The sequence below is a fragment of the Rattus rattus genome, chromosome 5 (assembly GCF_011064425.1).
Source record: "Rattus rattus isolate New Zealand chromosome 5, Rrattus_CSIRO_v1, whole genome shotgun sequence".
In the NCBI taxonomy this organism is placed as follows: Eukaryota; Metazoa; Chordata; class Mammalia; order Rodentia; family Muridae; genus Rattus; species Rattus rattus.
In genome coordinates, this window is record NC_046158.1 from 140,956,774 (window position 1) to 140,974,058 (window position 17,285).

General features: G+C 42.0%; 1 protein-coding gene across 1 annotated transcript in view; it reads right to left on the bottom strand.

Annotated features, from left to right (window-relative positions):
- Positions 1-17,285, bottom strand: part of Ptprt (protein tyrosine phosphatase receptor type T) — a 1,079,747-nt gene that overhangs the window by 136,772 nt on the left and 925,690 nt on the right. Inside the window, exon 16 of the mRNA XM_032904674.1 lies at positions 12,417-12,446. Within this exon, the coding sequence (XP_032760565.1) occupies positions 12,417-12,446 (30 nt within the window). The remainder of the gene's footprint in view (positions 1-12,416; positions 12,447-17,285) is intronic.

Below are 17,285 nucleotides of genomic sequence, written 5' to 3' on the forward strand. Positions count from 1 at the left end.
AAACTACCAAGATGCTCTTGACTTTGCTCTGTTTCTTAAAAAGTACATTGTTGCTAAGGTGTTTCTGAAACAAAACTACCCTTTTTTAGTTTTGAGGCTCAATTTGGTTTATAGGCTTAATAAAATTGTATTTTCACATTTTACAAGGATTCAAGTCTCCCACTAACAACAGCGTTTTTATGGTATGATGCTTTCTATGCTCCCACTTAAACACGTGGGTGGTTGTAACTTATGCAATACTCCCTTGCCTCTTAGAATCTTTTGAACAGGAGTTCAAAACCACTGGGATAAGAACTTGCTTTAGAAAGCAGTTCAGCCATTCTCTCTCTCTCTCTCTCTCTCTCTCTCTCTCTCTCTCTCTCTCTCTCTCTCTGTGTGTCTGTGTGTGTGTGTGTGTGTGTGTGTGTCTCTCTCTCTCTCTCTCTGGAGATTTTAGCAACAGAACCATGATATGCTGATGGAGTGATACATTTGAAGAACACGTTTCTTAGGAGACTAGTTATGGCCAAGGAGCCTTTCCTCCTCATATTGGTACTCAGACCATGATAAGAAATCATGTCAGCAAATAACAACAATTTAAATATGTGCCCAGGACAATGTTGCCGTTTCTTAAATGACCTCTATTCATTTATAAACATCACAAGAGTTGTCTACTCAACATACATAAAAGGAAATGGTTGGGCCAACAAGATGGCCCAATGGGCAGAAAGCTGACAACCTGAGTTCTAGCCTCAAGACTTACATGGAAAGACAGAGCCAACTTCTACAACTTGTCTTCTGATTTCTACACGCATGGCACAACAGGTATATGCCTCACCCTACTCACAAGAACAAACAAATAAATATGTTTTTTCTTAACAAAGGAAATGGTACTGTCAAATGGTCCTCTGTAGTCTTCGTTAAATGCAGTTTCCATCATCACAACTAATTCATTCTAATTGATGACTCTATAGAGCCAGAGGCATAAAGGTCATGCCTCTCCTCTTCCAAATTCCCTTCTTCAATTATACTATATTCTCAAGCTCTTTCAAATGGGGAGTGGTCCTCAACCCTGGTTTCAGGTATAAATAAGCTAGTGGACCATATCTATGGACTCACCAACTAGTTGAATTCAATTATCTCAAATACCTCTTTCCAGGTTGTAGATTTTGGTCTTTTTTTCTATGTGACTGTCTACCTTTCTCTGGAGCTCCCACTGCACCAACTTTCTTGGGCTTTGTCCTCAAGAAGGTGGTGGTGTGTCTGGTGAGACATTTCATAATCGAACAGGAAGAGCCTACATTCCTAACTTGCAGGGCCTTGCATTTTCATGGAAGATTTTGACAGCTACATCACACAGAACAAATCTACATCTCAGTACCTGTATTTGCAGTTAGCCAGGGTAGAAATGAAATGGCCAACTGCAGCCTTTTCTTCCGCCTATTGATGCACGGAGTCTGCTAGTATCAAATACCATTGTGTAAACTGATGTTTCTGTTGGTGTCACCGCGGATGAATGCCAGGGGAAGCAGATGTCCTATACAAATTTCTTAGAGGAGAAATTTTTATAAAGTATAAAAAGCACCATCTACAATAATTCTACATCTTTGTTCCTCTGTATTTTTCTCTTGGCTATACCCAACAATAACTAATCCTGTAGTCCCACTATTTTCTAGTGCCAATCACCCTGTCTATGGAGTTTACTACTTAATGTCTTAAGGAAACTCATGGATCCAAGGACCGTCAGTGCTGTTGGCAAGTAAGAAAACTGAAACCCAGGTTTGGGATTCCCAGCTGCAAAGCAGTAAAACTAGGATTTATTTTCCACCCCCTCTGGCCTTTTCATTTCCCTTCCGTCTCCATTCATTTCTTTCTCTTTTATTTTCCTTGCAAAGTTTCATTTACCCCAAGAATGCCACAGAACCAGCTATGAAAAGTAAAGGCGTGGGTTTATGCATGTATTTGAAGATGGTGTGGTCAAGGAGGAAAGTCATTGTAAAAGCCAGAATACTAGGAAATGTGCTTTGAAAAGTCTCTCCTAGAAATGGTTACATGAATAAGCTGGATTAATGGCAACATCAAATGACACATCAATGTGTAAGAGGGAAATTTTCATGGGGTCCCACCCCTAGACAAGGAACTACAGCCAGTAATGATGACTGGGGAGAGGAGAAAGGGCCTCAGCTAGGGATGTGGCCCTCAATGGTTATCCCTGAAACCAAATACATAAACCAGCAAAGATGAATTCCTCAGATTGTCTTTACATATTTGTGCACATATTACATATGCACATACATATACATGTAATTGTAATAGTCAAAAAGGATTTTTTGATTGGTTTTATTAATTTGAGAGTGGGCAAGCATGGAAGGGGGCGAGGGCAGGTATTTGAGAGGCGCTGTAAGGAGAAAAGGAAAGGAAGTGGTGATGTAATTATATTTTAATTAAAAATATTTTCAGAACATCGTTGGGTCATTTAGTCCACAAGATCTTTCCTCACAGTTATCAGTGACTTCCTTCCCTTTATACCTTTAGTGCCCCTGCTTCATACATTTAGCGCAGTATTTTACAACTACCTGTTGACATGCCCGTGTCCCTTAAAAGCTGTAAACTCCTCAAAAGAAGAGTGTTTTTACTAATTACTCAGACCTTAGCCCTGCAACCGATATGAAGAAATTACTCATAGATACTGTCTTCTCTATGTGGCAGAGAAGCCACCCTTATGAAATCCCAACAATGTTGCCTAACAAGACCCGCACAGTGACAACCCCAGTCACCATGCCAACCTGGGCAAGACTCACCACAGAGATGAAGAGCTTCAGGCAATTTACAGTTGCTGAGAGAGGGAGAGTTTGTTTTCTCCAGAGATGAGCCCTTGATTAGATGTCCAATTGCAAGTGGCCAGCCCTAAACATTTATATATAGCCACAACTCTAAGTGAATTCAGCAGTGTCCATTAACAACACACACACACACACACACACACACACACACACACACACACACAGAGCAACAAAGTAACAACTTACTGTTGTTGTAGGAACAGTAACAAAGAGGTCCATAAATTTGAGAGGGAATAGAGGGGAGATGGAAAAATTGGAGAGGGTGGAAGAAGGGGGTAAATATTATATAAACACAATGCTCGTGTATGAAATCATCAAAAAAATAAAAAAAATTCCTTAGTATATGATTATGAATGAAAGCCTCCCTGTCCAAAGCTGTTCTGAAACAATGCTGTGACTCCCATTTTACGGATGAGAAATGGAACCAGATATAGTTAAAGATGTCTCTAAAACGTCAAAGCCAGAATGCCCAGGGCTCTTTTCTTCTCAGCTCCATCATCTGTCTCATAATACCTCGCTAAATACCTCCAAGCCCAACCAGACAAGGAGATAATGAGTGGGAAAGCACTTTGATAGAGATAAAGCCTTACACACAAACAAGATGTAATCATTACCATCAGCAGGAGCATCTCAGGGCTTTACTTAAGCACTCCCTTCCATTAAACGCACTCTGCTAAAATATCGAGAAAGGCATTTTTCCAGTGTGTGCGGCCCACAGTTCTACCTTTCCTAAGGTCCCATCTGCAAGTATATGCCTCACTTTGAAGAGGCATGCTGTATGTAATGTTTCTAGAAGTAAACCTGCTTCTGTCCTGGAGACATGTTAAGAGTTACTATGACTGAGTATTGGGGACCCTTGGCAGTTTAATGGGCTTGTGTCAATAAACGGGTATTGCTATGGTCTTGTCTGGGATATATTTGAATCTTTCTCAGGTAGAGCTATATAGCAGTGGCTTCATGGTCTTCATACCAGCATAGACAGCAAATGCCTATGAAGAAGATTGTCTAAGAAAGGATTCTTTAGAGTCACCCTACTAAACAAGGAAGGAAGGAATTACCCTAAGCGGCTGATTCACAGTGTTTATAGGCTATGAAGAGAGCATGCTCTAGGGAAAGGCATGGAACATACTTAAACCCATTCATCTCTAGTGGCCAAATTACAGATGAGCCAGTGGGAGTACCTCAGACTGTGTTTTGTAATGAGACTCAGGGAGATTGACAGGCTCACTCTGTCAAGAAGAGAGTAGAAGAAATCAAATAGTGATACAGTTACAGAGATGGCTTATGGCAACCCCGTGGGAACCAGGGTGGCTTTGACAAGCCTGTGTTGACTATTGTATACCCCATGGGGATACTGGATATATCTGGAGGGGCAACATCAAGCAGAAAGTCCTGAAAAAGACAGCCCAGAAGCCTCTATTCTGGGTGACTAAGTTGCTCCTTCTAGAAAGCGAATCTGAAGAGTTTACCACATGGGAGCATTCTCTCTACCCACAGTTCTGTCACTCCCCTCCATCAGCAGACAGCCCACATACTTTCCCTTACCACCTTTGAAGCATTCAAATGCAATTGTAGAGTAGAAACATTTAGAAGCCTAGCCAGATGTTTCTACGCTTCAAGGCATCATTAATACCTGGTTGGCATGGAAGCTTATGTTTAGGTGTAAACTTCAAAGTATGGAATAAACATCTTTTCCTATCTCTGGAGGAGAATAGCTACTTTGTATTTTCCCTGATTAAAGACAGAGCTCTGGCTTACAGATTGACTCTGTTTGGTATTCATGACAGATATGGTTCGATTCTAACCCAATAGCTTAAACAATAAAGCATCTTTCAATGGCACTCCCTCCCCAAACTTATCTGTACACATGATCTAGGCCACTGCATTTATATCTATCTCACTGTGATAGCTTTCATTAATTTCATGTATTTATAATTGTGACATACAACCTCGAATACAATGTTTCTAGACCAAATTCAACATAAATCCACAAAACCCACTGTGATCTGAAAGCCTATCATCAACATATGCCAAAATATATAAAAATGGATATTAGCCAAGTCCAATAATATAACTCAATAGAGATAAAACAAGCGCAGAGGGATACCCACCACAGTGGGGTACCCACCTACTCAGAAAGATGTCTGAATCGCTCTGCATACTGAGCTATTTGTAGGGGAATGAAAAATGGATACTGAACAGTACAGTAGGAGATGGGCATGTGGCTGTTCCGAGTAGAGTGTCACCCAAGCAGATCATGACTGGGTTAACAGGTGAGAGTATGAGAGAGGAGTGTCATAAAGTTGCAAGCCCAGTCTATGGATATGGTCCGTGGAAACAGGAGAGGTCCAAAATAAGAGAAGGGTGCCCCTTGTTAAGTACATTGGAACTTTCTAGGCTCACAGGCAGAGTATTCTGGGGAGAACACTGAAGGGACACAGGCACAATACAATGGAAGGGGCACGTCCACCAGAGTGCTGAAGATGTTAGGAGAGTTCTCTCAAAGTCCATACAAAATACCAATCTAAAAAGCTTTTTACTATGCAATTTCTGAGCCAGGCTTTGGTAGCATAGGACTCTAAGGACAGATACTCTTGAGGTTGAAATAGGAGGACTGCATGTCCAAATGCAATGCTAGCAGCTTAATGTGACCCTGCCTTAGAGGCCATCTCCAGCAGATAGGCATGGCCAAAGTTGAGGGATGGGGCCACCCACGCATCTCAAAAATTTTAACTGAGAAATGTTCCTGTTTAAAGCAAAGACAGGGACAAAAGAAATGGAATAGAGACTGAAGGAAAGGCCATCCAGACACTGCCTAGGGATTCATTCCCTCTCCAGACACCAAACCCCAACACTATTATGGAATCCAAGACTGGCTTGATGACAGGAGCCTGGGATGGCTCTTTCCCGAGAGGTTCTATGAGCACCTGACCAATACAGATGCAGATACTCACAGTCAACCGTCGGACTGAGCCTGGGGACCCTAAAGGAAGAGCTGAGAGGACTGAAGGAGATTGCAACCACGTAAGAACAATATCAACTAACGGAACCACCCAGAGCTCCCAGGGACTAAACCACCAACCAAAGAGTATACATGGCGGGAGCCCTGACTCCACATACATGTGTAGCAAAGGATGGTCTTATCTGACATCTATGGGAGGGGAGGACCTTGGTCCTGTGAAAGCTTGATGCCCCAGCATAGAGGGATGCTAAAATGCTGGAGCGGGAGTGGGGGAGTGGGGGAAGAAGCACTCTCATAGAGACAAAGAAGAGGGGAGAAAGGGGAATGGGATGGGGGGCTTGTGGAGGGGTAACTTGGAAGGAGGACATCATTTGAAATATAAATGAATAAAATGGTTAATAAAAAAGAAAGTGTGAAAAAGAAAGATGGGCTTACTCAGTGTTAATGCCCAGCATGTGTGAGGTCCTGGGTTCAACTGTGAGCATCCCTCAGCCCCAATTCAGACTGAAGGCTACATTTTCAAAGCGATTGAGGCTAGCTCGGGTAGGGCTTATGAATCAGCAGTGATAATACCGACTTTGTCTTGCCTACAGGGTAATGCATTGGAGGAGACCAATTGCCTTCAGGGTGGTTTGGCCTTAGACTGTGATTATGCCCCGGCTGTTCACTTGTCAGCATGTTTTCTGTCAGCTCTGGGTAATTGGTATTGATCGTATTGCAAGGCTTTCTTCCATACGTATTTTTTTTTGTCTTAATCAAAGGGACTGATGAATTACAGAAAATGATTTTGAGCATCTCTTGATATAATCATTTGTAAATGCCTCCTTAAATATGCTGTGGCAAGAATACCTGATTTGAAACAGGTATTTATGGAATGTGGACAGACACAGGCATCTTGGAGAAGAAGCTGGTCTTTTATATCTTGGTAAAGGCTCTACCAAAAACTAGGTATTTGACAAACATTTTTTCCATCGACTCTTTACCTGTTTTAAAACCCTGTTTCATATATCAGAAAACCAAGACTAGGTACATAAAATCATGTGTCTAGGTCACATGGATGCAAACATAGGAGCAAATATTGCCTTAGGGTTAAAGAGTAAGGAAAATATGAAAATATTTTAAAAATGGTACCATGTTTATTTTTCATTTTAGCAGTTACCTTGTTTGATTCATCTCGTTCATTCAATTTATAATGGTTACTAGAGGTCTCACTGTGTGTACCAGGGGAACAGAGACCACAGAGTTAACCCCTCATGAAACAGAAACAAGCTGAAGATGCATATTTTCCTGACCTTCATACAAGGTTAGAGCAATGGGAATGCAGAGAAGTGTGTGTGTGTGGGTGCAGGGGGTGTTATTCCTAAATCAAGAAAGACTTCTTAGAGGGGGCAACATTTGATCCAGACCTTTCGAAAAGATATAGAACTTAGACTCACTGAAAAAGGGAGACAGGAAATATATAAGAAAACTCCAGGAGCCCCACATAGTGCCTGAGATAGACCAGCTAGGTGGCCATCTCCCGCCTCTGTTAAGTTTGCACAAAGTACACATCCAAGGAAACTGTTCTCTCCTGGCCACCATTCTTAGTGACTCCTAGGTAAATTCTTAGTGACTTCTTACAAAGACTTACTTGACTAAAATGTCCCTGTTCAGAATAATCACCGTGCCTATCACGTACTCTGAGGTAAATTAACCTGTGGACACATGCGAGCTCTTAATAGCCTATCCAAAGGCAAACAGTGAACAGCTAAAGTTGCTGAGAGCTGCTTTAATATAGAAAGGCAAATATGAACCCCACAGTGCATTTATGTCAGCTCGGAATGGAAGGAATGAGGGCTTCACTTATAAAATACCTACAGATACTGGTTACCTCTCAGTGCTACATACATGCACTTCTTCATTATGCTGAGAAGTCATGGCACCATTTTGTAAATGAAGGGACAGAGGCACATAGTGGTCACAGGATTGTTTAGGATGAAAACTAATAGGGAAGGCAGACCAGGAATCCTGATCTAGGTATGACATCCAAACATGCCATTCCCCCCAGGGTGTGTGTGTGTGTGTGTGTGTGTGTGTGTGTGTGTGTGTGTGTGTGTGAGAGAGAGAGAGAGAGAGAGAGGGAGAGTATGTGTGTGTGTGTGTGTGTGTGTGTGTGTGTGTGTGTTGCATGCACCATGCACTTATGCATGCTCTCCTGAATCCTTTGTGTCCCCGGGTTTCCAGATTCATAGTTCTGCTTGTACTGTTTCCTTTGTTATCCTGGTCACAGAGAGTTTTGGTTAATCTCGCACCAACCCCCTTGTTAGGTCTGACAGCACACTAGTGCATTCTCACTCTCTTCAGAGGCCTTCTCAGTAGACAGACTTGTGCTTGAATCCTGGGCAAAGGCTCCCTATTCACTGTTCTAGCCGTTCCCTCTCCTCAAGAATGGGAGCTTGGAGAGAAGAACAGGTAGAGCTTGGAGTTCATGTGGGCCTGAGTTCAAAGTCTGACCCTACTGCTTTGCTTTTGGTCTATGCGTTATAAAAATGTCTTCAAGTCTGGATTCGGACATCTAAATAAAGTTATGACTGCTATCTCACAAAGGCTCATCCTAAATACGTAATGAGCCTGACACACGGTAGGGGTCAACTGGAATTTCCTTTCATTTTCACCCTTTGTTAGTTGGTAGAGTGTCCCACATTCACCTTTTCATGGTTAACACCAAGTATAAGTATGTTGCACATAGTAGGAGCTCAACAAAGCAGGATGAATCTCATGAACAGGGATTGGTAAACAATGGCCCATTGCCTGATGCTTCGGTTTCTTTGTTCAGGTTTCTTTGTTCAGTGACTTCTATTGGAAGACAGTCATACTTGTTCATATGCATATTGTCTGCTATTGTTTATAGACTTCAATTAGAAATCTAAACATTTATTATTTGGTCCCTTCTAGAAAATGCTTAAGAACCTTGGTGGTGGTGGTGGTGGTGGTGGTGGTGGTGGTGGTGGTGTGTGTGTGTGTGTGTGTGTGTGTGTGTGTGTGTGTGCATCCTTTGAATTGAAGGTGAGTAGTTGAACGCTGTTTTGCTTTGAGGATATAGAAGCCCCTCTATTTGTCACACTCTGCATATTATCATGTATCTTTATTTTATTCATTTTTCTTCTTAGCTTTCATTCCTTCCATTTTTATGTTTCCTCTCCCTCCTACCAGACATTTCGACATGAGTGAATGTGTTCCTTTCTTTTTCTTTTCTTTTTCTCTTTTTTGTACTTATTTCTAAAACCTTGAAAGGAGACCAGCACATAGTAGGTATCTCATTAGTATGTGTTGAGTGCATTAGCAATGGTTTCATAGTAAAGATTGGTAAACCACCACGCCAGAGCTTTGTTTTGTTTTCGATTTTGTTTCTTGAATAGACCGTCTGGGGATTTTGGAGAGAATGAGTCCCAGACTCCTAGGAGCCAGGTATAATCTTTTTTTCTTTTATTTGTCTTTAATGGGACAACTGGTTAACTTACTGATTCTTAAAGTGTAGTGTGAACATTGCTGAGTGGTGTTAGAATGGCTTGCCTACCACACTACACTTCGATGGGAACTTAGTAAGCTCATTACCCACAGATACCTGGTAGTGTGCACTGCTGGTTTCTCCTACTCGGGAAGAGGAGGTGTCCCTTATCTGTTCAGGCTCTTTGGTGCTCTAGTGGTTCAACTCTGGCAAGTATTTTCTGGAGGATGGATATGGAAAGATGATGGCCTAGAAAAAACTGAACTATCTACAGCATCTCTCTGGAAGGCACAATATTACAGAGACTTCTCTACAGCGACATTTGACAGGTGCTTTGGGATTGATAAATAATATAAATTATGAATATTATCAGAGAACCATCATATCTCATGCACATGTGCCTGCTTCCTAGAACTCACATGAGATCGTGTTTTAGAAAATATTACACAGAGCTTCATGTTCACCCCAATTGAAAGGCTACTTTTCTTCATCATGCTTGAGCTAGCAGTATTTGAATCCCTGTCCCCTATACTTCTAACTGCTCATCTTTGATTCTGTCACAGTGCAGAGCGGAGAGTCCATGTCTAGATATGCTTTGTAGACCAGCTAGCCTACATATTGAGCAATATGCATGGAATTTGTTCTAGTTGCTGTGTGTCCACACCCACTGTGGCCTCCTTAAGAACTCTTGTAAGATCAGTGGACTTCCCAGGGGTCATCATTACTATCATAAACCCATCCACTTTCTGAAAGGGAGTAGGAAGAAAACTAATATTTCATGAGCAGAAATACTTTACCAAATATCTCATTCTCTATTCAAGGCAACTTTATGAAATCAGTAAAAATTTCCTTTAGTATCAGAAAAGTGAGAGTTGGAGTCTAAGAACGTTGCCGAGGTAAGACTTGAGGACAATACTGTATGAATCCTAAAGCTTCTTCTCATTCCCTCACAACAGCTGCACTCTATCATGTGTCCACAGCTTTGAAAACGCTATTCAGATCAATCAAAATGTTCATTTCTCCAGCATTGGGTACACCTACCCCTAAATCCACTGGTAAGTTTATCTGTCCACATTAATAAAATTAGACTTAATTTGGTGTCCCTGTACTATACATAATTTTCAACTGGCATTGCTGTGGATTTGATCTAATGCTGCTTATATTATGTTAATTTGGTCTCTCAAGTTGCACAAGAATCAGAAGAACATCCACACATAAGACACTGAGGGATGCTGGCCCAGTGGTTTTGATTGATAAATAAAGTTGCCAGTGGCTAATGGCTGGGCAGACAGAGGCAGGATTTTAGGATTCCTGGGCAAGGGACTGAGGAAGGAACAAGAAGACATTTAGCTACCATGCTGGGGAAGGAGAGGAGACATCACACCTGAGGTGCAGAACAGAGAGACAGCTGACATGTAAGAGCAGGGAAAGCAGCCCCAGGCCCTTCTCCCCCACTGGGTTTAGGGCAATGGAGGTGAAATATGGATTTTAGTAAGTAATAACTCAGGAACATCGGAGGGGAGTGTATTAGCCACATGGAGGTTAGGAAGTGGCCCAGCCACTGAGCTAGTAAAGGCATACTAAAATATAAAGGCTGTGTGTGTGCGCGCGCGCGTGCGTGCGTGTGTGTGTGTGTGTGTGTGTGTGTGTGTGTGTGTGTATGTGTGTGTCTCTCTCTCTCTCTCTCTGTGTGTGTGTGTGTGTTATTTGGGAAGCAAGAACACTGGGGCAGGTAGTGAGGAATGTGTGTTGCTACCACTGACTGGATTGATTTGAGTAGTGATGATTGCGAACTGTTCGATGGTATTTTATTATTTGTTCATGCTGGTCTCTTTGACAGACAAGAGCACCATAGGATGAGGCTGAAGGTCCTTTCCATTTCTCCATTCACTCTAACTGGAATACAGTGTGCATACTCAATGTGTACTTGCTGCATTAACAGGTGAGCTGTATCTTCTCGGAGCTTCAGGTAGTGGTGGAAGATACTGATTCCTATATGAGTGATGGCAGTAGTATCATTTTCTTTTCTTTTTTTTTCTCGGAGCCGAGGACCGAACCCAGGGCCTTGTGCTTGCTAGGCAAGCGCTCAACCACTGAGCTAAATCCCCAACCCCAGTAGTATCACTTTCTGTGCTCCCAGCTTGACACCAACTGAGCAGGATGGATCAGGAAGCCACTTCTGGCTCCATCTCTACCTGGGGAGGTTTTAGCAGAGGCTATTGTGAGGCCAGGTTTTCTCACAAGGCTGTGTTGCCAAGGGTAAGGGAAGACCTAAAATGGAGGGCAATACTGTTGACTAAGAGTCTGGCATTCAGAGCTCTGAGTATTATTCTTAGGCTAACTGAATGCGTGGTGGGTTTTTATATTTCTCTATTTCATATTTCTCATTTTCCAAATCCAGAGATGCATGTTGGGAATACAGGAGCATTTTAGCAGTTTTCCAAATTTCCCTCAGCAAGGATCTATTATATAAAGTTTCTCCTCCTTTGCCCTCATGTTTTGAAAAGCTCTGGTTTGATGTCAAAATCACTTTTATTTAGTAAGTGTAAAAGTTGATAAGTCAGCAGCCATCATTAGCTGTGAACCGAAAGTATGGATGAAGTGATGTAACTAATATTAAAAGCCAAACAGGGAATTTCAGCTGTAAGCCAAGACCTTGGATGTTTCTGTCATCCTCGAGGCTAGGTTGGAATAAAGTCAGGACTCCCTGTAGTTTTCCCTGGTGCATCAGAAAGAGCCAATGGACTCCTTTCTATCCCTTGAGTCCCCGAGATGACTTCTTCCCTGAAGAGGCACAAAGGGACCCAGAAGTTTGAAAGATCTGTGATTCTGTCTTACCTTCCCCGCCTGCTGGAATTGAGGTGCTGCTAGTTAGAAACTGACACTCACAAAGGAAAACAACCCCCTCACACCGTCAAAGGTACGAGGGAAAAAATCAGGATGACAGAAACAGAATAGACAGGAACAATGACAGCGCGTGTTCAAACAGAAAGGCATCCATACAAAATAAAAACCTTCTGGACTACAGAAGACTAGACAGAGGCGGATATGAGAAACCAACAGACAATCGGTTGGTGCAGGAGGAAGTGCATGCTACGGGCTCCCTTACGGGGCACAAAGCGGTTAACACCGACTCGATACTTACAAGTAATAGGAGTACGAATAAGCATTTCTTCTATAGATTGATGGGCAGTCAGATGAAGGAAATGTCCAAAAGGGGGGGAAAAAAGAAAAGACAAACAAAGAAGAATTAGATTTATATGAAATCATGATTCTTAGAAATGCACATCATATTAGTAACCCTGACATCACGGAGATGCGTCTGTTAGTGGCAGAAGTGAGCGAGCCCTCACCTCTGACAGAGAGACTCATCGACTCATACAGAGGAAGCCAAGTTTCACGCTGGCCGTTTGCACTGTTTGAAAGTTCTTCCTTCTGGACAGCTCAAACACACTTCCTCATAGTTATGGATTTTTGAAGGTCTTAGATAAGCTTTCTGTGGGAGCCTACACATCTAAATGCCAGTGTTCCTGGGATCCAAGAAACAACACTGACACGGTAGCACCTTTCATCGGGAAAGATCACGTCCAAATCTATTTTGAAGGGGTCACAACAAAAGGAGGGAAACATCTGGGCAGCATCCTGGATAGCTCTCCATCCATCTATGTTTCCCAGGCTCATGTGTAGTATCTACCCCATGTAATGAGTTATGGATGACAAATAGAATGAAGTCAGATTGTATCCTGGGATTTCCAAGTTTGCTTGCTTGCTTGTTTTTGTTATTATTTTTTAAAGAGGCTTTGTAGTTCCTTTTTTTCTGAACCCTCTTTTGGATGCCTGAATCTCCATGGAAGAAATTCCACTTTCCCAAAGCTACCATGCTGGAGAGATCACACGGGAAAAGCTCTGGGATTACACAAAGAGAAAGAAATGAACAGGTACCTTCTAGTCCTTCCAGCCCAAGCTAGAATTCAAACACATTATCTCAGGTGAGACAGAGTATCACAGAAAAGAAATATATCATTTCCTTTATGCCCCACCCAGAGTGAAGAGCCAGGCAGAATAAAAAAATAATAATTCTTTACATTATTAGATTTGCGGTGTTGTTATACAGTAGGACCAGGGTGAAGTTTAACATCATCATGAAGAAGCAATGTACTGAGAAAGAAGTTCTAACCCTGAGTGTCAACAGATCCCAACTTGAATAAACTGTGACTTTATGTTCTATCTACTGCCATTGGTTTCCCTAATATATTCCAGAATTCCAGGAGTTTTTCAGAGATGCCATAGGGAAGATATCATAGGAGTGGGCTTGTTGGTCCCCTACTAGTCACCAAAGCCAGAGAGCTGTCATTTGTATCTATTTTATATCATGTAACATTTCATATAGCTAAGAACTCAGGCTTCCAAATGGACGCTTGAAAAATTACTGCCTTCGGGCTTTTCCTAATGTCCCCACTAGCTCTTGGCTTCTAAGCAGTCACAAACCGTTATGTATGTCCACTATATTCCCTTTGTTGTAATTTATCTTATGCTGTAAGAAAATAAATAGGGATTTTTTTTATTTCATATCAGATTTATCTACATTGTGATGCATTTGAGGACTGAGAAAAACTGCTAGGAAATTCAGGTTCCCAAATTTCCTGAGTAAGCAAGAAGAGTTCCCTCCCCTCTTGAATTATTTCACTAATTGCAATTAACCTCCCATTCGCTTGTCATAGGAAGATTCAGTCTTTATAGCCACAGAGATGGGAATACATATTCAGGGCTCAGGCTTTCCACCTTTCAAGTCAGAAGTAGCAAAAGCCCCCAAGGCAAGGGCTATCAAAGCCCAAACCAATAACCCTAAAAGTCCAGAAGAAAAGTGAGTGGTAAGAAAACATAAAGAATCATGCTTTCTCAGTAGGCTGAGGTGGGGAAAATGAATCACAGTAGAGCAAGAGCCAGTGACACTCCCTGCTCCCCCCTCCAAGTTTTTTTCAGAATCCTAGCCCAAATAAATACTGGTTCTCCAGAATGAAATGGGAGGGGCAAGATCTGTGATGGCTGGAAATTGGGTGAACTCACGGCAAGTCATCAAATCCCTAGTTGCTAGCCAGGTTGGCACTGGTCATTGTTCTGCTTCACCAGTGTCTGGTGCAGTGCCAGGAAATGCTCTTCTTTAGAGGCAGAGAGCTCAGCATCTGGATATCTCTTGCTAGGACTTGATGTCTCCTTGGAAGCTGATAGTGTAACCTGAGCCCCCAACTCATGTGCCGATGCAGTCAGAGACCTGGGGGAGGTGATGGCGATGGAGCTAGAGGGAAGCATCAGGGTCAGGGGGCTATGCTGTGACTAGTGGGTTTGTAAGAAGAGGAAGACACAGCTAGTCTGTTTACAGGATGGTGCCCTCTCTCCATGTGATGCTGCAGCAATATGGCCCTTCTCGGGAGAAGAACGGATGCTGGCAGGATGCCGTTGGATCTACCCAGAACTGTGAGGAATAGGCTTGTTTTCTTCATAACTTACCCCATCTCAGACCTTTTTCTACAGCAATAAAATAGATTAATTGTTCTACATATTTCGAGCAATGTGAGAAGCAAGAGGCTAAGCGTTGTAATTTCAGCTTATTGTGACATTTTGACAAGCGGACTCCTCCTCTCAACCTGTTTCCTGATCCTTGTACTAAGTTATTGCCACAGATGACGGACATGTCAAATAGCTTTTGGGTCATGGAAATACAAGAAGCTGCAATGTTCCAGTGCTACCATTTACAGCAAAGTGGCCCGGAGCAAGTAATTTTGTAAGCCCTTGTTCCAATTTCTGCATCTCAAGCATTGGAAGCAGCAACTGCTTATTCCTAAGAGTAATCATGGGTATATGGTCATTCACATCAGATTACTTTATTTGGATTATAGTCAAACAATATAGGATTGAGTATATAGTCTTTTTCAGAAATTATGCTAATCTAAATTAATATTAGACAATAGTAATCTATATTTGGAATATGCTAAGGATAGATAAAAGGTGGTTTATATCATACCTCATCTACAGATAAAATTTGTTGCTTCCTTTTTTTCCATCACCAAAATAATGGAGACAGTGAAAATAGTTATCAATAATAAAAAATAAATTACATAGGCAGCATTTAATAGGTACCAGCACTATGTTATGGCCTTACCACAGATTAACTTGCATATTCCTTACAAGTGTCTGAAGAGAAGAATCCTATCACCTTCACTTTACAGAAGAGGAAATGGCGGCAACTGTGGCGACGATGACACAACTAGTATGTAAATTTGATGATATCATCTCTCTGAAGTTCTTGTTCTTAACTGCCATGTAGCCTACATTGCTTGAGGACATGAAAAAAACAGGGCACCAAGAACGGACAGCTCTGGTGATGCCCGTGCCTCAACTCTTTGTCTTCCTTACAAAAGCAGGCATTATTATTAATTTTAATTGAGGAGCCCAAGGATTTAAGAAGTCACCCCTCAAAGACTCTGTGCATCTGTGGAGATGCTGGAAAACTTCTTGCCCTGGGCTGGGTTTCTTCGAAATCCACAGCCCCTTCCTTTTAGGGAGCAGACTATGCTCAATTTTCTGGTCCTCTCTATTTTCTGTTCTCACCATTCAAGGTTAACTAACCTCTTTGGGGCTACCTCTTCTTAACAACATGCTTCCTTTTTCCCATTCAAACATAGATGGTCTATTCTAAAAACCTTTCCTGAGTCATCTTGGAGGTCACCAAAACTAGGGTTGTCTTTGAGTCATTGTCAAAGAAACTTCTAGAATGGTAGTGATCTCTGGTCTTCTAATAATGGGCAATCTTTTGTCAATCAAACTGTAAAATCATAGGCATTTACTCTGTGACCACAACACAGTTTACATGTGTACATTCTCTAAACCTTGAAGAAGATTTACTGAAGGTCTGCATTTACAAGGATACACTGATATTGCAGATAACAGATTGCCTGAAACCAAAATTCTTGAACACAAAGACAGCTGTGCTTAGGAAGGAAAAAGAAAAAAACAATACCCCAAACTTAATAAATCAAATACTGCAGAATCGCCTTTTTAGCTGGCTGACAAGACTGGCTTCGGGTAAAGTTTCTCTTTGTTTTATATCATTTTAACAGTGCTGACTTGTCTGTATAAGCACACACTTGACCATCTACCCATATATCTGGCTCATAAATGTATCCATCTCTCCATCCATCCATCCATCCATCCTTTCATCCATCTATCCATCCATCCATCCATCTATCCATCCACCCATCCATCCATCCATCCATCCATCCATCCATCCATCCATCCATCCATCCCTTCATCCATCTATCCATCCATCCATCCATCCATCTTCCATCCTTTCATTCATCTACCCATCACCCATTCATTCATCCATTCATTTAACAATCCATCCCTCTATCCACTCAGGGCATAGACCCACCCATTCATCTATTAATCTACACACTTCGCCCCTCATCTATCCAACAGCACACTCATTATCTATTCAAACATCATTTCATTATTAATTAAGAAATTTCCAGACAGTCTACTAATATACCTGTCTCTGCCAAGTACTTTAAATAGACAAATGAGATTCTAATCCAGCCCACCTGGTCTAATATGAAAGCCAGGCAAGAAAATCATAGAGGAGGCAATAATAATAGCTAGCACTTGAATAGAAGGCAATCACTTATGTATAAGATATTGGTGTAAGGACCATCACACAAGACGTGGTAGAGGGATTGTAAGATCCAGAGGAGGTGGATGACTAGGCAGAAACACAGGGCACAGCAGGGCAGTTGCACGCATGAATACACAGCAGATGCTATAGCATGCACAAGACCCACAGCAACTCAAGCCACATACCCCCCCAGCATGGAGGGAGAAGTGGGCACAAAGTCCAAGCCCTCACTAGATGTTAGTTGATGGATACTGGGCAGAAAATCAGTTTTGTTTTCCTTAAGGGTGTAGTCTGTGATGAGAGAACAAGCTCCAGTGACGACCACATATGCAAGGGCATCTGGGC